This window comes from Trachemys scripta, chromosome 4 (assembly GCF_013100865.1).
Source record: "Trachemys scripta elegans isolate TJP31775 chromosome 4, CAS_Tse_1.0, whole genome shotgun sequence".
NCBI lineage: Eukaryota > Metazoa > Chordata > Testudines > Emydidae > Trachemys > Trachemys scripta.
This window is the reverse complement of record NC_048301.1, coordinates 107,187,895-107,212,739: the sequence shown is the minus strand read 5'-3', so window position 1 is coordinate 107,212,739 and position 24,845 is coordinate 107,187,895. Positions and strand designations below refer to the sequence as shown.

Below are 24,845 nucleotides of genomic sequence, written 5' to 3'. Positions count from 1 at the left end.
TTTTTCGATTATCAGCCTGCATGGTTACCTGTGCTGATGAGGTATCTGTGGTCACCTGTGCTCTCCACGCTGGGCAAACAGGAAATGAAGTTCAAATGTTCGCGGGGCTTTTCCTGTCTACCTGGCCAGTGCATCCGAGTTCGGATTGCTGTCCAGAGCGGTCACAATGATGCACTGTGGGATAGCTCCCGGAGGCCAATACCATCGAATTGCGGCCACACTAACCCTAATTCGAATTGCTAAAATCGATTTTGGCGCTACTCCGCTCGTTGGGGTGGAGTACAGAAATCGATTTAAAGGGACCTTTACATCGAATTAAATGGCGTCGTTGTGTGGACGGTTACAGGGTTAATTCGAATTAAAGCTGATAAATCCGAATTAAAGTCGTAGTGTAGACCAGGCCATAGAGTGGCTAGCCGCCAGGCCACACAGTCCCGTAGACAACACTGTATCTCTGTCCACCCCATACATCTTTATCATATCAGAGATTATGACCATTCAGTGCAAGAATGACAAACTGGGGCAGCAAGAAATATCCTGCATTGAGGGTGTACAAACACAAGTTTACTTATGCTACGATTAAGCCTCATCTGTGTTATTAGAAAAAATATACACAGGAAAAAACAGAATGTCTCACGCAGCCTCCTTGCAGTCAGACAGCTCACAAATACAAGCTAGTTTCCTTCAACATCCTCCAATCCTTAATAACCAGTGTCTATAAACCTCAAGGCTGAAAAATACATACGCGTGTGTGCGCGTGCACATGCGCACTCTTCCCTAGGAATGAAATATAGTAAAAGTCTGTGGCCGGAAAATGATGGGTTATAGGAAGAAGTCAGAGAACCTCAGGTGAGCCTTTTTCAGATTCTGGGCAGGCACAACCCTCAATCGGATGTCCGGGGGCAGGATTTGACACACAGACATATAACACTGGGTGTCCTAAGTCTGCCCAATACTGCTTCTCACTCAGTTGTCAGAGAGCAACTCTATGACAGGCACATCCTCAGTTTATTATACTCCCAATGTTTCTCCAATCATTTATTTTTCTGGTTTTCTGGCTTTTAAGATAATGTAGTACATCCAAAAAATTACATTAAAAATATTAAGGCTGCAAAGTAAAGGACTGAAAAGTTAGGAAATGCTGGAATTGAGGTTACACAGCACACACAGTGAGTTTCACAGCTATTTGCTGGTGGCAGTGGAATGCAGAGACTGAGGAGAGTACTGTAGTGGTTGGGGACCCTGTGCCCTTCCCTTATGCAGCTTTTCCACTGTATCCCCACTTCATACCCTCCTCCCCCTGTACTTCAGTCCCTCAAGCTCTGGCTCTTTCCCTCTGTGTCCAAGTACTTCCCCCCAGTTCCCTGCTGCTGTGCTCCCTTCTTCTCCCAGCTCCTGCAACCCCTTCTTCCTCTGCCCCCCTCCCCTCCCATCATTCAAAAGACTGTTTCTCCCTCCTCCTTTGTGGTATAGGGGGAGCATGAAGAGCACAGGAAAGAGTCTCTTTTCTCCTTTGCAGTGCCCAATGCCACTATGGCCCCGGGCCAATAAGAGGAGCAACTACAGGGTGAGTCCTGCTCAGCCCCAGGTTGCAGCATACTCAGCGCAGACAATACTTGGAGAATTTAGCTGCCAAATTCTAAACTAGTCTGGGCATGTGCAAACAGCTAATTTTCCAAGGCTCATAACTTGGCCAAGTAGTTTTTAATGCAACTGCAGAAGGTGCACCCCTGATACTAGAATAACCCCCAGACAAATTTCAAGTCCCTGAACCAAAATAGAGCTCTAGTACGAGATTCTAAATGAAACAGTTGGAACACAAAAAAACAACCACAAAATCCCACAAGAGCACTGTATTGTTTTTCCTAATCTTGTTCTCAGGAACAGGTCAATCTTTTTACCTGGAACTTTAAAAAAATTCAACTTGAGACAGACACCTAGCATGGAAAATTTCAGCTTGAACTGATCAAGTTCTAAGCAACTGATAACAGGGTCGTATAAATGGAAAGCGTCAAGCAACCTTAACTACAGGTGGCACTACCAACTCTGCTCTGTCTTTAATTATATACACACCCCTTGCCCCCTACGTGACCCCCTTTCTCAGCCTCTTTAAATTCCTTTAAGAGAATCTTACAGGCATTCAAGAGAAGCTCCACATTTCTTGTTAAGTTCAGACCTGAATTTGCTCCAGAATAGATAACTAACTGTTACATTCTTGGAATGACTGTTTACATTCACATTGCCAAGACATGAACATCAAGAGTTCTTTAACCCAACATGTTACTTACAAATCCAATCTACTGCATTGCACTCAGTTATCTGAAATCCACCTCTCATTTGAAAGTTTCCAAATCACCATTCAGATAACTATTCTTGTTGCACTTTGCCTTCTTCCTACTAATGCTGTTTTGCTACTAAGGCCTTGGCTACACTTACCCGCTAGTTCGACAGCTGGAAATCGAACTTCTGGGTTCGACTTATCGCGTCTAGTCTGGACGCGATAAGTCGAACCCGGAAGTGCTCGCCGTCGACTGCGGTACTCCAGCTCGCCGAGAGGAGTACCGCGGAGTCGACGGGGGAGCCTGCCTGCCGCGTGTGGACCAAGGTAAGTTCGAACTAATTCGAACTAAGGTACTTCGAACTTCAGCTACGTTATTCACGTAGCTGAAGTTGCGTACCTTAGTTCGAATTAGGGGGGTAGTGTAGACCTGGCCTAAGTCATCAAACTCCCCACACTCCTCTCACACTCCTCCTCACTTACAGACAGCCCCCGAACCTGAAGCAATTACTCACCAGCAACCACACAATAAAAACACTAAACCAGGAACCTATCCTTGCAAAAAAAGCCCATTGCCAATTCTGTCCACATATCTATTCAAGGGACACCATCATAGGACCTAATCACATTAGCCACACCATCAGAGGCTCGTTCACCTGCACATCTACCAATGTGATATATGCCATCATGTGCCAGCAATGCCCCTCTGCCATGTACATTGGCCAAACCGGACAGTCTCTACACAAAAGACTAAATGGACACAAATCAGACGTCAAGAATTATAACATTTCAAAAACTAGTCGGAGAACACTTCAACCTCCTTGGTCACTCAATGACAGACCTAAAAGTCACAATTCTTCAACAACAAAAACTTCAAAAACAGACTCCAATGAGAAACTGCAGAACTAGAATTAATTTGCAAACTGGACACCATTAAATTAGGCCTGAATAAAGACTGGGAGTGGATGGGTCATTACACAAAGTAAAAACTATTTCCCCATGCTAATTTTCCCCCTACTGTTACTCACACCTTCTTGTCAACTGTCTGAAATAGGCCATCCTGATTATCACTACAAAAAAGTTTTTTTTCCTCCTGCTGATAATAGCCCATCTTAATTGACTAGTCTCGTTAGAGTTGGTATGGCAACACCCATTTTTCCATGTTCTCTCTGTGTATATATAGCTTCCTACAGTATTTTCCACTGCATGCATCCAATATAGTGGGTTTTAGCCCACAAAAGCTTATGCTCTAATAAATCTGTTAGTCTCTAAGGTGCCACAACATCCGAAGTGGGCTGTAGTCCACGAAAGCTTATGCTCTAATAAATCTGTTAGTCTCTAAGGTGCCACAAGTACTCCTGTTCTTTCTGTTACAATAATGGGTTATGAACCACCCCAGCTCACACAAAGCAAAACTCAATTTACAGCAGTGAATTGACTGGTTGGACATCTGAGAAACAGTACGATCTGAAGACAGGGCTAGAAGCCCAAATCTCTGAGTTCTAAACTCATCTTTGCCAATGTCCTTGCCTAAATCCTTTAACTGCTGTGCCTGTCTCCCAATCTATAAAATGGAGGTATATTAACTAATCAAAAACTGCCTACTCTGTAGGTAATGTTTGCATGGCAGTTTACAAACACAGAACTATATATTTTGAATTACACACCTGAATTACTTTGAGATAGCACAGCATGGTTTTCAGACATATTAAATATGTTCAATTTGAAGGTCACTTTCCCCTGCTCCCTACCTATACACACACAATTTGGCACAGTCACAAAGGGATGACTAACTCCTTTATCTCTGGCCACTACCCAACAACCTCACTATCACAGAAAATTCATCAAGGGAAAGAGGCCACTCACACAAAGGGGTTGAACATAAGATGCCTGAGAACTTTTTCCCACCACCTAAAATATGGGGGAAACTGAGGCACGCAGTATTCATACAAAATATTACAGAAAACTCCCACTCTGATAGACAGTAAGTCACATTTTTAGACCACTAAGGTGTGCATGAGGTACAACAAAAAAACTACACCTCTACCCCGATATAACATGACCCGATATAACACGAATTTGGATATAACGCGGTAAAGCAGCGCTCCGGGGGGTGGGGGGGGCGGGGCTGCGCACTCCTGTGGATCAAAGCAAGTTCGATATAACGCGGTTTCACCTATAACGCGGTAAGATTTTTTGGCTCCCGAGAATAGCGTTATATTGGAGGTAGAGGTGTACTACTTTTCTTTGGGCTAAATGTCAGTAGTACATCTAACAGCCCGTGGCAGCAAGTTTCCCAATCTCATGACCCAGACTGGGGTTTTTGCTACCACACTAAAAATACCTGTGTAGACGTTATGCTTGGGCTGCAGCTCAGGCTCTGAAGCCCACCTGCCTCCTTAGCTCCAGCCCGAGCCTCAGAGTCCACACAGCTATTTTTAGCAGGTAGTGTGAGCCCAAGGCTATCAACCTGGGCTGGAAGGCCCACATACCCAGTGAGTGCTCCAATTGGAGGGCCCTCTTTTAGGGCCTCATGCAGAGGCCGTCAAGAAAGCCTGCACCTTTCCAAGTGAGGCAGCAGCTTAGCATCGATCAGGCCTAATGAGATTCTCAAGAAAAACTCTCAATGCACAGTGCACAACCCTTCAACACATCTGTACACGCAGATTATTTTCTATTCAATTACAAATCACAAAATGCTTAAAAATAAATACATTCTAATAAAAAGTCCACCATGTGCAGGGGGACTGAAGAAGAACAATGAATTAAGACAGGTGGGATTATCTATTTTAAGATTGTCGAGTTAAAGAGGAAAACATGGCGTTTTACACACACACACACACACACACACAGATCTTCAGTACCAAGCTTTGCTTTGCAACATTGACCAGCCACACCTCTTTCCTCTGCACTCCAAAACGCACCCTAACCGGAGAGCAGTTTATTACTGAGCAGAGTTAACCCGCAACTTCTTTTAATTACAACTCCAACATTGGCTGTGTACAAAGCCACTGAAATATTGATAGCGCTTCCTGATAAACAGGTCTAGGACAGTTCTATAAAGTCATTATAAGGAAGAGAAAACAAAAGGCAAGCCTTCCAGCAGTAGATAAGTCACTGTGGCACACGTAAAGTGCACAGTGCATTAAAGGCTTCCCGCCCTCTCTCCCACCGTTCTGTTGGAAGAAGATAACAGGTATGCAATATTTATATGGTTTAAAGACTCAGAACTGAAGATCATTTGACAATTAGGAGTTCACAAGCGTAAAGGATTTTTGTTGATTCAATGCGAGCTTTTAGCTACATAAGAATACACCAGTTTCAGGTGTGACAAACAACAAATTAATGGGCCAGTTCTTGATACACCTCTACCCCGATATAACGCTGTCCTCAGGATCCAAACAATCTTCCCGTGTTATAGGTGAAACCGCATTATATCTAACCTGCTTTGATCCCCGGAGTGCACAGTCCCGCCCCCCGCCCCCCCCCCCGAGCACTGCTTTACCACGTTATATCTGAATTCGCGTTATATCGGAGTAGAGGTGTAGTATATAGAAAGGTTCTCTTTCTGTACCCCCCACCCCCTTCCTCTCTTACAACTATGTCCTCTTCTGCAGATTACTATATAATAAACAAAGTATAAACAAAGCCACACTGTTTAGGTCTGCCATTTAGATCAGAGGGCACTGACACAGAATCAGTTATTAGTCATAGCACCCACTAGAAATGACATCTGGCGGCACAGAGACATATGCATTGCAATATCTTGAGAGAGGAATAATCTTAACTCATTTCAACTTCTACCTCCAAGAAAAAACCACAATACACAAAACAAACATTTACCAGATTCTGGTAGGTTCTCCTTCATTAAAATAAGACAATGTGTAGAAATGAAGAAATATCTGTTACAATATTTCACTGCAGGTGGAAAGAGATTTGAAAAGATTAGGTGCTCCAGTGTGTTATACATACAAACCACACCCTCCAAGCACCATTCTCACAAGCCAAGCAGGAAGAGTATTGTTCTTCATTAATGTTAAACCCCCATTTACTATCCCTTAGTACAATAACAGACCATTGTTCATTAGCCTTACGGGGGGAGGGGAGAGAATATGAATATGTTAGAACAGAGAAGGCAGCACACATTCTGCTCCATATGAATGGATCAGGCCATGTTCCAGCAAGTCAGGCCTGATGCCTTTTCTAGACATATAAACCCAGTCAAACTTTTTTTTGTTTTGGTTTTGGATGCAGAAGCATGGAAAAATTCGGTTTGTGAGAAAAATTATTTATGCTAAAACATTTAGGCACCAAAATTCCCTCAAATTACTGGTTTGCTAATAGCTAAGAATGTAAGAGCTTTAAAAAGCTGGTTTATTTTGGGCAGATAAAGGAGGTGTTTCTATACAGGAAAACAACAGACAAGGTAGGTAAAATAGTTCCGTGACTTAAAAACCAGCACTAAATGGATTCTATTTAGGCCTGAAAAGGAAGGCTGTGTGCAGCACAGTGGTTTTCCTCATCTGCCTCTCATCCTTATTGCTATACTGACCTATGGTACAGTAATGCTAAGCAGCTCCCCTCCTCTATCCTTCCATGTCTCAGACACTTCCTGTCTCCACTGGACACAGTGCATTTATTTTCAGCCCTCAAGATTCCTTTCTATATGTTCCAGGAATCCTTTAGCCATCCTCTGTCCAGATGGCAACCTTCAGCAAAGGGGAACGAGGTCTTGGAGAGTCTTTTCTTGGCCTGCTTCTCAACAGCCTGTTGGAACAGTGAGAGGCATGATGAATATCACACAGACAAGGCTCTGTTGCACTGCAAAAGCCCTCTCTCAATTTCTCTCTAAACTTTCCTCAATACCCTCTTTGTCTTCCATCAGTGTTTTAAACCTTTTAATAGCCTCTGCTTTCCAGTGCCACACTTTGTATGATCAACTCTCTACAAAGCCCTGTAGCTATCTGATTCTCTAGCAAAGTCCAAAAACAAAGCAAAGGAGCTCAGAAACCAATGTGAGGCATCCAGAGCTTCTGCTTCTTCACAGAAAGGTAGCAGTTTCTTCCAAAGCAAAACTGCTTTGACAACAGTTAGTTCTTGGTTCCAAATTTAGTGAAATGCCTTTGCTTTTGGTCTCCATCCTCTGTAAGAGACCGCTCCTGGGAAAAACAAACCATTTATGAACTACAAGTAACTATTATTCTAGTGAGCAAATTTTAATCTGACCATCCCAGATAACCAACACCTTCATCTCTAGCTTGGGACAATTGTACCAGATGGCAACACCCTAAGACAGACAGACAAGCTTTTTTACCATCCAAGTCATCATGGAGTGACCTTCTATAAGTTTAATTCCACCATTTCAAAGGTGTGGCAGCGAAGGCAGGAGAAAACAGGCTAGTATTTTGCATCCGACTGGGATGTCTTGGGGAGATTAACAACAATGCTACAGTGTTTGGGACTGGGATCATGTTTTCCAAAAGAAAACACCAGGCACATTTTAGCGCTACATTTGTAACAACTTTACAAATATTCTCTTCTGTTATTTAACAGCTGAGTATTATGCTGAAGTTCGGTGTTTCAGTTTCATGCACTTCCTGTAGATCGTCACTCAAAGTCACATACTATTTCAGGAACATTTTGGAGAACTAATCATGGCTACCATTTTACCAACGTTCTTCCACCATTCATCAAGCAGGCATCTATGCACCTTTGCTGGTGCTTAGCTCACCATTCAAGAGTTAAACCACACATCTGTTAATGAGTGGGCAATTATCCTCAGCCAAATCACATCTGTTACTTTTGTCATTTTGGTCTTCATGCACAAACTATCCATCAACCTCGCAGCCCCAATACAACAGTATCACAATACATGCAAAGCACACTTCTTTGAGAATGGCGGAATTAGCAACTATATCCAGAAAAGACAGATTAGTCAAGTCACCAACCCAGCTCTAACAACTAGACCAACTCTGACTTCCCAAATAAAGAGGAATGCCTTAAACCATGGTTCCAGCAGGCCATTCATGTTTTACTGGGAACAACTGGTAGAAAAGGAGCATTCCTATGGGGACACTCAAATCCATATATTGTTAAATTCTAATCACTTTAAGGCTATCCACATGGTCTACCACCACTCAAGGTGGTGTTATGAGGCTTGCCCCTGAACAATTAATGTAAAAATCAGACTGTGTACTTTAAGAACAGCCTATTGGGACAAGTTCTCTGGTGAGTGAACTACAGTCTTAAAACATGCTTCTTGTACTTCACAATCAAAAATTCAAATGTTTCATTGGTGCCACAATGTTAAATACATTAGTGAACAGTGTTTCACACATTTTCTTGCATCTGAAAGTCAAACAATACCCAGGTAGAGTGATTATCAAAAATATGCCAACTTTGGAGTACTGCATCCCATTAATCATAGGGCAGTGCAGCTATTATTCACGTGCAACATTAGCAGGCTATTGTTACACAAGATAATACACCAATATCTATCAATATACCCTTCCCATCTCATCTCCTCATCATATTTAGCATTTTACTATGTCTTGTCCTTACCTGATATTTAGTTGTTAAAATGCAATGTGGCAGGTTTTACAGGTTACAACCCCCAAGGGGCCTTATAGAGTTTGCTGGTGGGTAGAACAGCTCCAGTTGCAGCTCTGCCCTTGCTACTTCCTTCAGTGACCTCTTCCCTATTGGCTGGACACAGAAGACCAGAAATGGGACTTGTTTCCTCCCAGCTCAGGAGACTCCCTGCCTAAGCTGGACCTGCAACTGCAGAGAGAATAGCCAGAGTGGGCAAAGAAGTGGTCAAGCCAGCAATGAGAAAATTTAGCTTCTGGTCCAGCAGGAGCAAGCAACCAAGTCCAATTCCTACTCCTTCTCATTGCAAGTCTGGTTCATTGGGGGAGGGGGGGGAGAGAAACAGGGAAATTCTTGGGGGACATTCTTCAAGTGCATTTGTTTATATTATGCACCCAACTAAAAAAAGCTAGTACTTGTGAATAAAAATGCTTTTATTTAACTGTTCTAATCTAGAAATTAGTTTGTGTTTTTCCCATCAATCTGCTAACCCATTTGAATATGTTCAAATTCCAAAAACCTACCAAATATGCTATGCTCTGTTTGCTTTAATGGTCTAAAATGTACAACTTGCAAAACATTTTAGACTGACAAACCTGTAAACCGGACTTCTCTGCTTATTCACACATGGGTTCAGCCATAGTGCAAGCTTCCCCCGGGTGCCCAGCTAATGAACTTAACCCTGACTTGGAGGAACAATCTCCTGGAGGTGATCAAGTAGGCAGACCACCACTACTGCAGACTCATAATGGTACTAAAGGTATCACTCTACTGAGTAAGGCCATATCTACACCAACAAGCTTACAGCGACACAGCTGTACCAATGCAGCGGTGCCAATATAAGATCGCTTGTGTAGCCGCTCTATGCCAGGAGAGCTCTCCCATCGACAGAATAAAACCACCTCCATGGGAGGCGGTAGCTATCCTGGTGGGAAAAGCTCCCCCCCGCCAACATAGCTCTGTCCTAGGGTTACCATACGTCCGGATTTTCCCGGACACGTCCGGCTTTTTGGGCTCCAAATCCCCGTCCGGGGGGAAATCCCAAAAAGCCAGACATGTCCGGGAAAATCGGGACATGTGGGGCAGGCGGTGCCGAGCCGGGAACCGGACCGGCCGTGTGGTGCCAGGCCGGGGGCCGGGCCGGCGGTGCCGAGCTGGGGGCCGGCCCGGGGACCGACAGTGCTGGGCGGGCCGGGGGCTGGCCTGGGGCCAGCACCCCAGGGCCCGAGCTGACCCAGGCTGGAGACGCCGGGGGGGCCAGACTGGGCCGCGCCTCCTCCCCCCACCCCCCCTTGCCTGCTTCAGGCTTCCCGCGAATCAAATGTTCGTGGGAAGCAGGGGAGGGGGCGGAGACTTTGGGGAAGGGGCGGGGGGCATGGGCAGGGCCCAGGCCTCGTGGAGTATCCTCCTTTTGGAGGCTCAAAATATGGTAACCCTACTCTGTCCACACCAGCGCTTTTGTAGGTGTAATTTATGTCACTCAGGGGGGTGTTTTTTCCATGACCCATGAGTAAGATATACGACAAAAGTGGTAGTGTAGGCATGGCCTAAGCCTGATCTAGTAAACTGAAACTAATACCTATCTAAGTCAGGCTCCTGAGGGCAAAGAAGCCATTTGAAATCAGAGGAGCCACTCCATTTACCTCCCTCTTGCCACTGTGGGATTAGAAGTTAAGAGCTGACAGCATGGTTTTGATTTACAAAGTGGTCCCGTAAATTAAAAAAAAAAAAAAGTCCATGATTACTGGGATAATTGGAAGGACAAAATTTAAACAACTATTCATGAGTGCTTGTTAGTAAATCACACTGAAGAATTAGGGTGAATCCCGAAGCTGCTCTGGACATTGCTTTATTTAGGATCTTTTTGGCTCCATTCAGGTTAAAGGATAGGACATCAGCAGGTGCATATTATTCACTGCTGTGAGACACTGCTTCCAAGAATCCATGCTGGTTTTAATGCAAATTATTTAAAGCTATCAGCTCTGAATGCTGCAAAGTCTAAGATTATCTGCTCCAAAACAGGAGTGTTAGACCAGTGCCTGCTCTCCATTCAGAATTCAGAAGGGAAGATCTTAATGTAATCCTTGGGCAGGAAAATCCTCATCTCTGGCATGCAGGCACAATACAAAGAATGAAATTGTAGAGTCCCAGAAAAAGACGAGTTTGGGCTAGAGCCTGTCCGAGAAGGAAAAATTTCTCAATTTTAAGTGGAGTAAGAAAAATTATGCATTTCAAAGGAAGTGACAGAACAAGTACATGCAATATTTCAAGTCCAAGATGGGGCTCTTCATCTCCCTCTTTGTTGCAGAGAAGATGAGGGGTTAAGTGCTATTTCCTCAAATAAATTAACAGAAGACAATATACAAAAGGAAATGTATGTATTGTAGTGTTATGAGTCTTGTTCTCACTTGTTAGAGGAATACAATTCACATTTCAACAAACAAAGCTTGAGTGAACTCTGGAGCTCAGTTAGCAGTGGCCGCACGGGGGGAGGAATGACATCCAGAGTATTTAAAAGGGTGGCCCTGAAGAGCTACAATATAGATTTTAAAATCTTTTTAAAGTGTGGATAGTTGTCACCTTTTGCTCCTTGAACTCTGTTGCCATCTGTAGTCCTTAGGCATTTTCTGTATTAGACAATAGCACTGCAATAGACACCTTACAAGAAGGGATTCCCTTCTGTGTTATGTGGACCAAGAACCCTCAGTGGGGCACACTTTAGACACTTTCCCTTCATTTTGTCTCCTTTTCTCTCTATGCAATGGTTGGCATGAAATTCCCAGACAGTGTGGTATAATTAAAAACAAGATTTCATTAAGAAATCTGAAATAAAACCAGATTAAACATAAAAGAAATTGAATATACACAACATGTTTATTCTGATACTTCACAAGGCTCACTGCGATGGGCATTTCTTACTTTTAACTACAGTGAATGAAACACCACCTTATATTTCTAGAAAGCAATCTTCTCTCTCTCATCCATTTGGGGAGCCAGAGATGGATCGGTTCTCAAGTACCTCCTCTTTCAGCTATAGCCCATGATCATTTTGATTGTAAGGGCAATACCAACTTCAAAAGTGAGTCAACCCACCTCCCAAAGGTAGTACAGAAACAATTTCCTCAACAAGGACATCACTGCCTCCTATGAAGTGTCCACATTATAATCCTTCTCCTTGGTAAATCACTTTGAGGTTCCTGTTTTTCCTCCTTGTTGCCATTATTTCTTCAACTGTTTGAAGGTATAACCTCACCACGGATGATTTCAGTCCACATTTACATCTCCATACCCTGTGGATGATTGTTGAGCTGCATTGATTTACATCAGCTGAGGATCTGGTCCAGGAATTATAGCTCCCTCATACCAGTATATGAAAAATCAGTTATGGGCAGATTAAAACCAGTTATCACAATACCAACCTCAGTTGAAGTAGATAGTAAATGAAGCCTAGGTGAAGTGAGCCAGATTGACAATCCTAGTGAATGAAGTGCTCTAGCTACAGAGTCATTAGAGCACAGGCAGACACAATGAACTTCCCCACCATGACCTGGAGGAATCACCCTCACCCTTTCTACAGCTATAAGGAGTGGGTGGGCTTTACATTTATCAGTTACCTACTAACTAGAAACTACAGTAATATGAAAGTTGGAGTCCCCAGGCAGGGTTCATAGACAGCAACCTGGTAGGAATCCAACAGAGTGCAGCATGACGAGGAATTTAGCTTGTGACCTGGATGTTCTCCCTCCCCACCCCTACAATTTAATATCAGCCTTTGGCTAATAGGTTTAGTCCCTAGCCATTGGGTATCTGGACAAAAATTCCAACACCTATGTGAGAACGAATGGTGAGAAGAGGGAAGAGGTACCATTTAAAAAAAAAAAAAAAAAAAAAAAATTCCAATCAGAATTTTGGGGGGGGGGGGGTAGAAGGGGGGAGAAAGAAAGAAGGAAAAAAATAGACCAGAGCAGGTATCTATTGTGGGAAAGAATAAGAGATGAAAAGATACAAAGGGAAAGAAGGTAAAACAAGAAATGGTACTTACAGAAACAGGTAACAGTTCAAGATGTGTTGCACATGTCCATTCCACTGTAGATGTGTGCATACCCAGTGCACCAATGTCAGACATTCTTCCATCAACAGTACCCATTGGGCAACCCGAGCACCCTCTGATCCCTCACATTACTGCGTCCAGGTATAAAGGGCAAAACCACCCTGATCTCAGTTCCTTCTTACCGAATATAAAGAGAGGGAAAGAGGGAGGGCTCAGGAATTGACACCATTACAGAAAAAAGGTGAATAACCATTTATTCTTCAAATGATTGCACATGTCCATTCCATTGTGACTCAAGAAGTTTAAACTGGAGATGGACTCAGAGTCTACTCAAATAGGGAATGGAGAACTACTCGTCCAAATTTGGCATAATCTCTGGACTGCTGATAGATGGCATAGTAAGAGGCAACCGTATGGAACGATAACCAAGTTGCCACCTTACAAATGTCCAAGATGTGCATCGGAGCCAGAGAGTCTGTAGAACTTGCCTCAGACCTGGTTGAATGAGCAAATTCTCTATTTGGGAGCATCGCATTAACCAACTGGTAGCATAAGCGAATACAATTAGATATTCAAAAAGTGATCCTTTGGGTGAACACTGGATATCCTTTCCTTCTGTCTGTAACTGCAATGAACAGTTGCATCGAAGACCTAAATGGTTTAATTTGATCTGGGTAAAAGACTTTGGCTCATCTCACTTCTGCAGTGCGGCGCTTTTCCTCACTTTGGCTCATCTCACTTCTGCAGTGCGGCGCTTTTCCTGATCTTTATGCGAATGAAGCTTTGCGAAGGTCGGTAGAAAGACTGGTTAATGTGAAAACCCCTTTAGTAAGAAACTTTGGGTGAGGATGAAGGTAAACTTGTCTATATATGGTGGTTCTGATACTAGCACTCAACTCCCTCACTCTTACCTGAGGTAATAGCAACCAGAAAAGCCACTTTCATTTAAAAGTGTGTCAGGGAACAGGTTAGGAGCATCTTGAAGGGAGTGGCCCATCAGCTTTGCTAAAACTAGGAGAACAAGACCCAGTACCTGTAGATATAATCTGTCTGGACCTTTCAAAAATCTGATAGACATAGGATTCGAAAAGAGTGAGCGGTTATCAACAAAAGGGCAGAAAGCCAAGATAGCTGCTAGGTATACTTTGATGGAAGTAACAGCAAACCCTTATTGTTTCAGGAACAGGAATAGGGGGATGGGATTCCCGAAAGGCCACTGATATCTCACTGGACCCCAACTATGTCTGGGGTATGGGTCCTTGTGATATGGACCATGCTGTGATTGCGGCTGGTACCATGGTGGGCAGGCACTCAACAGGGGCTGCTGAACATGTCCAGACTGTGGCATGTACAAACCGAACTTGGAGTCTGATGAGGAGTCTGGTTCTTCCAACCAGGAAGGAGAGAACCCCGTCAACACTGGGGAGATAGATTCAGAGCCTGAAGATGGAGGCACTGGCAACATCATGGGTGGCTTCCTCCTAGTTGGTACTGATCTGAGAGGCACATTAACTGTCAGTCTGAGAGTACCATACAGTGAATCGGAGCTGGAACAGTCTACATGGATACCTTCAGCACTGGTGCTGGGACAGAGTCCTAAAGGTAGGGAAACAGATACCTATAGGTTCAGTAACTCCTTAGTGGCTGCATAAGCCTTGGGCATGGACAGCCCTGGGAAAGACTCCTGATCCCACGGTATGGATATCTGAGCCGACTCTCTCAAGGCAGAAACTTTGGGAGCCGGTCTCTACAGGCATGACCTGGGCTCCAGAGTGAAAAGCCTCCACTGACCTGAGGCCTGGACCAGAGAATACCTCTTCTTTGAGCACAGATTTTGTGTCCTTGCATGAGCATGCTAAAGATCTTGACGTGTCTATTATAGAGTCCTTAGAAGATTTACAGTCCCTCTTCTTCAGCACCAGTGATGCAGACCTGTCCATCAGCACTGCCAACCCAGTGGAGCATTGGTCAACAATGAGAACTTGGGCTGGGACCCACTCTGAGCAAAAAAGGTTCCAACAGTGGATGGACCCACTGAATCCAAGAGCAAATACTCACAACTGGCCGGCCTGCCCTTCTTGGGGAGGGGCTTAAATCCCTTTCAAATGTCACATCTGTCAGTAACATAAACTTTCCCCAAGAACTTAATACAGCTGGCAGGCACAGAGTCACTGCAAGAGCGACAGGACACGAAGCCTGGAGACCAACACAGACTCCTGTACCAGCACTAATACCCAGACAGGGACCAATGAGTCCAAACTAACAGCTACTAATTCTAAAACTAAACACGAAACTATACTGAAAAAACGCTTAAACTAGCCCATAAGTGACTCATGGATGCTACAAACAAGCAGAAAAGCGAGGGACTTATACAGGCAACAGCAGCAGTGCCAATCACCATCCCAGAGGGTAAGAGGGGTTGGGGGCAGCTCCACTCTTATGCCTGCACACAGTAGCACACGGCAGAAAAGGGCACTTGGGCTGCTCCAACAAGAAACACTATGGGCAAATCTCCCACATCTGTACACTGGGTTTGCACACACCTGTAGTGGAATGGACATGTGCAATCACTTGAAGAGCAAGTTTTAAAACTTCACAGAAATTTGACTGACAATACCTTTCAACTAATAGAGCATACAACTGTTTTATTCCTTTAAGTTGGAGGTGCTGTGGCCTTTGGAATAGAAAGGGTTTGCATATACAGGGCCAGACAGGCATTTCTCATCTAGCAGATTTAGGACCAGATTTTCAAAGATATTTAGATACCTACATACACAGATAGACTGGCAGGTGATGGATATTCTGATCAACACCTGCTTTAAGTTACTATCAACTTCAGTCAGATTACATCTGGTGATCTAGAGATGAAAAGCTACCTGGTACTTTTATCACTTACTTATCACTTGATCTTTACACCATAAAGAGGTAGTGATAATAATTAAGGAACACCATCCCCAACATCTTTCCAGAAAAGACGCAAGGAAGCTTTTATTGTTGTTTTCTTGCTAAATGCAGCAGAAACAACTCCAGTACACAAAAACGATAGAGCAGAGTTACCACATCTGCATTATTAGAGTTTTACACTGACACTGTTTTGGCAGTATGGGGGGCTTGCTGGCATTATGAATTAAGTGTCTCCTTTAAATCCTTAAGATCAACTCTGGCTTTGATCACAAGGCAATCTAAAAATATGAGGGTCTCAGTCTGGTTTCAAAGATATTTTCCTTGCCTTGAAGAACCATTATCCAAGTCAGTGCAAATTGCAGTCTTTGAATTAAAGACTAGAACTGTAATAGCAACAGCAAGGCTGCCCAGGATCAAGGTACATTGAGCAGAAATGCCAAGAGAAAGTTTGCATCATATGTCTGGTTTAGTCTTTCAGTTTCATGAACATCTAAGGGTATCAACAACATAAAACAAAAAATGAGGTACGCACATGAAGTATGAGGCAGTAAATCAATAAGGTTTGAGAACTGAAAACAACTAAAAGTTGCTGAGACAAACAGTTCTTTATATGGACGTGTTCATGTCCCATGTCATGGCACCTTCCACTATTATTTTAACAACACACTATCACCCCTCCTGAGCCAGTAAAACACAATGGGATTATCACACATCTTTAGCTAGGAAAGTGTCCAGTGGCACTGCTGTTAAATTCTATATTGAGAACAAGAAGTCTAAGGAAAGAAAAGAAAATGAAGGGAGCCCACCTCTTACCAACTGAACAAGCCATGCAAAGTCAATTCTCAAAGGAGATAGAGGATGCAGTTAGTGACTTGCATTGTACCTATCCCTCTGGAAATTGGGGAGCTCTTCTTTTAGGATTTCTATTTTGATGCTTTCATACCAAAGTCTGTGTAAATAAAGCAACTACGATCTGCTGGCTATTAAGCACTAAGAAAACCTTTGCTCGCAGACAACTGCATTCTATAACTCTCCGGGTAGCCATATCTGTTAGCCAGGTAGATGTAGCACGAATGCCAGGACCAGTCACTGATGTATGGGTCTGAGCAATAACTATGCAATGCTTCATATAAATTCATGCCTTTTAAATATGTTCAGTCCTCACTTCCACCACTCATTCTCCTTCTACCCCAGAATTCCCCACAGAGACACATGCCATCTATAGTCCCTCTAAATTCACATGGGTATTGGCTAGGGCTCTTAGTAACATTTACAATCCACGATAAGCTGTCAGCAATAGGAGCCAGCAGCAAATGCTACAGGTCAACTGTGCAGTCCTTAAGACTTGCTGCACTGAAAGGTCCACATCTAGAGCCTTCTAAGTGCCTAGTTCAACTATTGCCTTGAATATCAGAAAGGGGAAGCAGTAGATTATGTATTCAAGGATGCCATAACCTGCGAGTACTGATAAAGAGATGGAATGGAGTACTACTGAAGTGGAGTATTTGAAAATGGCAGAGAACAGTGGGAGAGAAGAAGTAAAATTTCTCACCCACATTCAGCCACATCTACCACAGAAGCTGGCAAAGACTACCATACTTCTGGTTCACAACATCACCACCTACCTGATACTGCTCCATCTTTGCTAGTTAACCTTATATTCCCGATAGATTATATCTGTGTGCTGCAATCAATATTGTATTACACAGGGCAGAACTCTATAAAAACTATCCAAATGAAACAGCCTGCCAGACCCTTCATACTGACAGATATTTCTACTCTGACAGCAATGAACTGATGTTACAACATCTGGTGAATTAGGAAAATATAAAAAACAGAGGAGGGCAGAAAATTTTTATTCTTTAATAACAGTCCTGTGATAAAACATGTTGAGATAATGATGGCACTGTCAAAAATTAGTTTAAAGAAAGAAGGGTTCCTTGTCTGGATCTGCCAAGGATCAAAAGGAAACATCAGTGATCAGCTTGGACACTGCTCTGCTGGGTGACCTTAGGCACGTCACTTCACCTCTGTGACTCAGTTTACTCATCTGTAATATTGGGATAATGATGCTTGTCTCCTTTGCAAAGTGTTTTGAGATCTGCTGAAGAGCACTACATAGGAACACAGGCAAGTTCAGAAAGTACCTTTGGGTCATTGCAGTTAGTCAGCCATATACACTCTGTTCCAGTGTTTTAACACAGCCACCTCGTACTGCTCCCACTAGACATTTGTTTATGTGAACTACTTCCCCCTTCCCCTCTCAACAAGCTCTAAAGAATTAGTAAATGTTATAATAAACAATCTACTGTTTTTTCCCTACAGTCTTTACATGCAGCCTTGCTGCCTTTGTAGCGTATATACTTATTTTCTCAAATCTCATGTAAGTAGGTAAGACTTACAGGGGAAATGGAGCCCAATTACACAGGAATGGGAAAATTACATACAAATACCCCCCCCCCAAAAAATCACACTATCTGCAGCCAAATAGAACCCAGAAGTGTCAGAAAACAAAAATGCACTCCGAATTCATAAGTTTTTTAACATTAACACCACTCACCTTGTCCAACAACAGTGGGAGCCAAAGAACAATAGAACTGTGTCAAGTATTCACCTTTGTGTTAGTGCGGGTGGAACAGGTGATAAATATTTCTAGTCAGAAGTTCTCATCCAAGCTGTTACAGTGTCCAGTTTGATGGCCTAGTGATAAGAATTCTGTACTGCCAAATGAGAAACTGTGACTAACTTCCCATCTCTTGCTCACTAACGCTTCATCTGACCAATGCTATGCTGACAATGCATATAGTTCCAGGCGGGGAACAGGCCCCCCCATGCATGGTTCAGCTGAGGGCTTGTCTACACTACAGAAGCTACAGTGGCACAGCTAGGGCACTGAAGCTACACCTCTATAGTCCTGTAGTGCAGATGCTCCCTACAGTGATGGATGGGGTTTTTCTGTCAGAGTAAGTAATCCACCTCCCGAAGAAGTGGTAGCTAGGTCAATGGGAGTATTGTGACCCAGCCAAGTCTACACAGCAGTTAGGTCAGCATAGCTACAGCACTCAGGGGAGCGAATTTTTTACACCCTTGAATGACGCTGATAAATGCAAAATAATGCACATTGGAAAACATAATCCCAACTACACATATAAAATGATAGGGTCTAAATTAGCTGAGACCACTCAAGAAAGAGGTCCTGAGACACTGGATAGTTCTTTGAAAGCATCCACCCAATAAGCAGCAGCAGTCAAAAAAGTGAACAGAACGTTGGGAATCATTAAGAAAGGGACAGATAATAAGACAGAAAATATCATATGGTCTCTCCATAAATCCATGGTATGCCCACATCTTGAATATTGCATGCAGATGTGGTCACCGATGTCAAAAAAAAAAAAAAAAAAAAAAAAAAAAAAAAAAAGATACATTGGAATTGGAAAAGGTTCAGAAGAGCAACAAAAATAATAAGGGGGTACAGAACAGCTTCCATATGAGGAGAAAATAAGACGACTGGACTTTTCAGCTGGGAAAAGAGACGACTAAGGGGGAATATGCTAAAGGTCTATAAAATCATGACTGATGTGAAGAAAGTAAATAAGGAAGTGTTATTTACTCCTTCTCATAACACAAACAAACAAAAGAAAATATTTGTTCACACAATGTATAGTCAACCTGTGGAACTCTTTGTTGTCAAAGGATGTTGTGAAGGCCAAGACTATAACAGGGTTCAAAAAAGAACTATATAAATTCATGCAGGATAGGTCCATCAATGACTATTAGCAAGGATGAGCAGGAATGGTGTCCCTAGCCTCTGTTTGCCAGAAGCTGGGAATGGGCAACAGGGGATGATCACTTGATGATTACCTGTTCTGTTCATCCCCTCTGGGGCACCAGGCATTGGCCACTGTCAAAAGACAGGATTCTGGTCCGACCCAGTATAGCTGTTCTTATAATGTCGCTATGTTGATCTAAATTTTAAGCATAGACCAGTCCTCGGACTCCTTCAGCCAGTTAATAAGTGACAAGACAGATTCCAAAGGAAATGCTATTTAATTCTCTTTTTGACAAAGGAATGTTAGCTGCCACCTAGAACCTCACCAGTGGATTGCACAGAAGTGAGTCTTGTTGACTGAGGATCTCTTATAGAGCATTTAAAAGATGGAAACTACTATCTCATACAGATGGCAAAATTGTTGGTTACAATAATGCCACTAGCACTTATTACCACAAGAAAAAGCTCGTTTGAGGCAGGAAACTTAGGAAAATCACTGGCTAAACATTATGCTGACTGTTCTTTCCCTTCTGCTGCTACACCACCACCATACAGTTTTGAGCTAACTCCCTTCCCAGTTTTTGCCTGCATAGGGAGTATCAATACATGCCCATACATGTCTGCAGTAACTAGTGAATAAAAAGAATGCTCTTACCAACCCCGGCAGGATGAGCAGATGATGAATTCCATTCCAACAAATTTAACAGCAGGGATTTTCCAATATGATGGAGGTGGAAAAAAGTCAGGATAATATTTCAGACTCTGTTGTGCTAAAGCCTCAAGGAAAAGGATATGGGAGGTGCAGGAGTCTGGATCCTCGAGATCTGGTAAATGGAATAGGGCTTTGAAAGATCACTTTTCCAGGTTTCAGCAAGACAGAACTTCTAGCAGGAGGGGGAATTGGGAGAAGGATTATCTTCCAATAAAAGATACCTTCCCTGATTTCTTCCATACAATAGAGAGCTGCTCAAGAAAAGGGAAGGTGCAGTTTGCCTTTTCTTTTCTCTATCAAAGTAGCTGTTATCAGTAAGTTTCCTAATGGGTACGAAAATTACAGGCTCATATTTCAGGACAGCCTGTTCCAAGAAAGCACACTGCTCCCATCAGAAAGAATATTTAGCAAACGCCTCTCCGTACCTTGTCCTCTTCCTTCCTGAAAAGCATTCAAAGTCTCTCAATAGTGGGCAAAGAGATAAAACAATTATCCCCAATGCTCAAGGCTAAGGTGGCAATAGAGTACCTAGAATAATAGATAAATGGTCTATTTTACACTTTTCCAAAACCTCAGATTAGATCATGGATCCCAAGGGATCGATACACTATTGAAGTTCAAAATATTTACTGTATCCTTCTGACAGTTTTCTAAGCCCCATTCCCTTACATTTAGAAAGTGCTAAAATAGTCAATCCAAGCCTGCTTTTGCTTTGAGATTTCAGGGAATTCCCATCCATCTCTCTCAGTTTGTTGTTCAATTTAGGAAGATCTTTGCTTGAAGAATATCTGTATGGTGCCCCCTTGTGGAAGGCACTAATGGCAAAAACGAATCATCTGAAAAAAGATTCCAGGCACAGCTTTCTTACTGTAAAGAGTCAGGGAAATTTCTTCATGCAATCTACCAGGTGCCCAAATGTCTGTCTGCTGTTCCAGTGGCATATTCACTAGCGTCAGCATTAGAACCTGCTCAAATACATTATGCTCCTGGAGTCAATATTTGTGTTTACTCTAGCAGCAAGCAGCTGTGATTATACTCATGCTTCCTAGACCTAGTGTGTAACAAGCACATTGCTTCCAGTGGCGGCACAGCATTAAGCGGATAGTTACTGGGCTCAATACCCACTCTATTCAGAGGTGAAAGGATGTGGAACCACAGCCATTTGCAAACTGCCTCTGCACAGCTGCCTGAAAATATGGCAGCCCTAACTTTAAAGGCCTAAGAAGGGCATGAAAATAGTTAATAAAATCTATTTGTCTTGTAATACTAGACCAACCCCAATCTTACCTGAGAATTCTGACAGCCTTCACTACCCCTCCTTAGGCTACTTATTAAAACAAAATCTTAAAATGACATTTAAAGGAAAATGTGCATAAAGTTACATTCTCTTCTTGCTAGAATGTGTGTAAACTTAATGGCCCGCAATAGGTTTTCTTCCACACACACTGCTTATAGCTAGAACCCTGTGTTTTTCACAAATACAAAACATATCAAACAAAATAAAAAAAAAGAGTAACTCACTCTGCAGCTATGACTGTGCTGTAGGGCTGGACCCAGCTCCCCACTCCAGGAATTATGCTCTGGCACACAGGGTCACAACTCCACTTGCTCAAATTTGGCCCAGCCACCTCTCTGCAGGCCTGGCTCCAGGGTTTCAGCCGCCCCAAGCAGAAAAAAAAAAAAAAAGGCCGCCATCGTGATCTGCAGCGGCAATTCGCCCCTCTCCGAAGCGGCCGCCCCAAGCACCTGCTTGCCTGGCTCGTGCCTGGAGCCGGCCCTGCCTCTCTGTCATCATGACAGAGGCGGCAAGCCAGGCCAAAACTGAGTAATGCTGCAACCCCATGAGTTGGGAACAAAACCCGGAGCAGGGAGCCAGGCCCAACCCCACAGGACAGGAGTTGCTGCTGCAGGATGAGTGTGAGGCCGGCTTGTTCTGCAACACACACCCCCAGCCTCCAAGGCATCCCACCCTCCTGGGGGCAGGGACTGACCTCCCCACCACCAACACCCTGAACAACATGGATAAAATGTAAAATGAATTCCTCCCCCAAAAAAATTATTAAAGCAAAAAAATTCACAGGGCTCTACTTATAACTATTGCATTTCTTCATATTTGAAAGATAATTGGGCCAGTGCTGCCCTCTAGTGAACAAAGTATTCATGTAAAAACTACTGCTGTGACAGCTACATCCTTTTAAGTGTAGAAAAATTAAATGGGTATAGCACTTCCCCTTTTTGCTGTAATCCCTTGTGTTTAGTAAGTCTTAGCGACTCTCTTTCTCTGTGGGAATACTGAAGCTTAGGGGGTAGGAAAACTTCAAACTTACATACTACAGTAACTACATCAAAAGTTTTTACCTAGAACTTTATAGTGCAGTTGTGCCTAGATGCCTCATGAAAGATCAGTGTCCCATTGTGCTAGGCGTAAAAAGATGGTTCCTGCCCACCAATGACAATCTAAGTATCTGATGTGGGAACAGGTGGATACAGACAAAGGAAGCACAAAGAACAGGTGGGCACACAAACCCAAAAGGGAAGAAGTGGGCTGTAGTCCACGAAAGCTTATGCTCTAATAAATTTGTTAGTCTCTAAGGTGCCACAAGTACTCCTGTTCTTCTTTTTGTGTAAACCCAAAAGGATCAGATACAAGTCATGTAGGGTCTTTGTGACTGAGCCATCAGCAGTTCTTTTGGACAGCAATGAATGAAATACCTAAAGGAACAATGTATTAAAGCAACACCATCCATCTGGGATTCTTATCAATTTTGTTTTGAGAGAGATTGATGTAGTTTCAGATAAGATACCAGTGCCAGAATCCTCATTACTAATGTTTTGTAGTTTTGCCACCCACATCTGCCTAGTTTTACAGGTTTTATCATACTTAAGTTGCAATATAAAGAAGTTTCTTCATGTAAGTCCTTACCTCACTTCTATGTATTTTAGGGCACCTACTACCATGGTATCCAAGCAGTGAACTTTCTAGGATAACTCCGAATGCAACTTTGGAAAGTCGCACAGTCTCACCTCGATTTTTATGAGGAAATGAAGCAAAGTGTGTAAATGTTCATAAAGTACTTTCAAGATACAAAGACACTATGAAGATGCTAAGCAATAACCTCATTGACATTTATTGTTAAAACAAACAAGATCCAGTTACTTGATTTCTTCCTGCATCCAAGTAGGAGACCTTGGTTCAGTGTTCTGCTAGAGTATCTTCCTATAAAGGAGATACTCAGACTCCCTTAACAAAACTCACAGCAGAACAAGTTTACCTAAACGCACATAATTCTTCAAAAAGCTGGAAGTTATTCATTTCCTCTCACCCCAGAGATAGTTTTTTAACAACCACTGAAGTATCTCATAGTTGGGAGTTGAGACATGGTAGCCTGGCTCCTAAGGGTAGTACTGCCTACTGATCAGTCCTCCCTCTCATGCGGCATGGCCTTTTAAGAGTTTGAGGTGGTCTGATACACCTGGAGTCTTTCAAAGAAAATGGGGCAGGGCTCCCCCCTCATCCTGCCAATCAGATATGGGCTGGGAAAAGGAGACAGCATAAATGTTGCCTCCTCCTTCAGCAGACAGAGCAGATGCCTGTAGATACTGCAGGAAGAAAGAAGGCTCTTGCAGGGCCCTGAGCAATCAAGGAGAAGACAGCAGCAGCAGGTCTGCCCGCTGAACTCTCGCAGCCTGAGTTTGAAAGGGCCAGCAGGGAAAAGGGCAATCAGTAGAAAAAGCTGCGAGAGACTCTACATCTGCTCTAAAGTACAACTCCAGCTCCAAGAAAGAGCGAGGACATTCCTATCTTGAGGAGAGGGAAGTACAACCCAGCTCTGAAAGGATGGCTGGGATCTCCTGAACAGGAGGGGAAACCGGCCAGGACTCTTACATGGAGCCAGAGTAGGCATGAACTTGAGCGGCTCAATAACGAAGTTCCCCTCAGTAGAAGGAGTGAATCAACCAGACACCACGAGAGAGGTTAAACTAATTTGTTCTGGGTAATTGTCTGAAAAGACCCAACGGGTGTGGAGTGCAATATACCTGCAGGGCCATAACAGATCACAAGGGGGGTGGGCTGGAGACCCATGCCCTATCACAGGAGGGGGTGCAAGCAGTCTTTAACATTCATTCAAAGTCTCAGTGCGGGGAATAGTTATTTAACAGTTTGATAGTGAATCTAATTTGAACTCACAAAAATAAGTAAATTCAGGAGTTATGGCTGAAATTCTGTTCTCAACTCACATGGATTAGTCTTAGTATTGCAACACCACATCACCATTGTTTGAAGATACCTGAAGGCATCACTATAACATATGACTGTAGGAGTCTCTTAAATTGATAAGAGTGTGCTCTATGACAATCCAGTAGATTGGGATGGTTTGTGATTAGTCATCCATCATTAGTCATCCACACACGAGGAACCTAAAAACATACTTTTACATTTTAATTAATAACTTAAGATTTAGTTTTTAAGTGTTCAGAATAGTCTGAAATGTTAGATACCTGAAGTGCTGAACAACCCTACTGTGCTGGAAAGTAGAACGTT

General features: G+C 43.1%; 1 protein-coding gene across 4 annotated transcripts in view; it reads right to left on the bottom strand.

Annotated features, from left to right (window-relative positions):
* Positions 1–24,845, bottom strand: part of MOB2 (MOB kinase activator 2) — a 166,629-nt gene that overhangs the window by 101,493 nt on the left and 40,291 nt on the right. Inside the window, exon 1 of one of the 4 annotated variants that reach the window (XM_034770307.1) lies at positions 20,246–20,295. The exons of the other annotated variants lie outside the window; for them this stretch is intronic. Coding sequence (XP_034626198.1) covers positions 20,246–20,280 — 35 coding nt within the window. The 5' untranslated portion in view covers positions 20,281–20,295. Of the gene's footprint in view, positions 1–20,245; positions 20,296–24,845 lie in introns of those variants that run through there. 4 annotated transcript variants of the gene reach the window in all.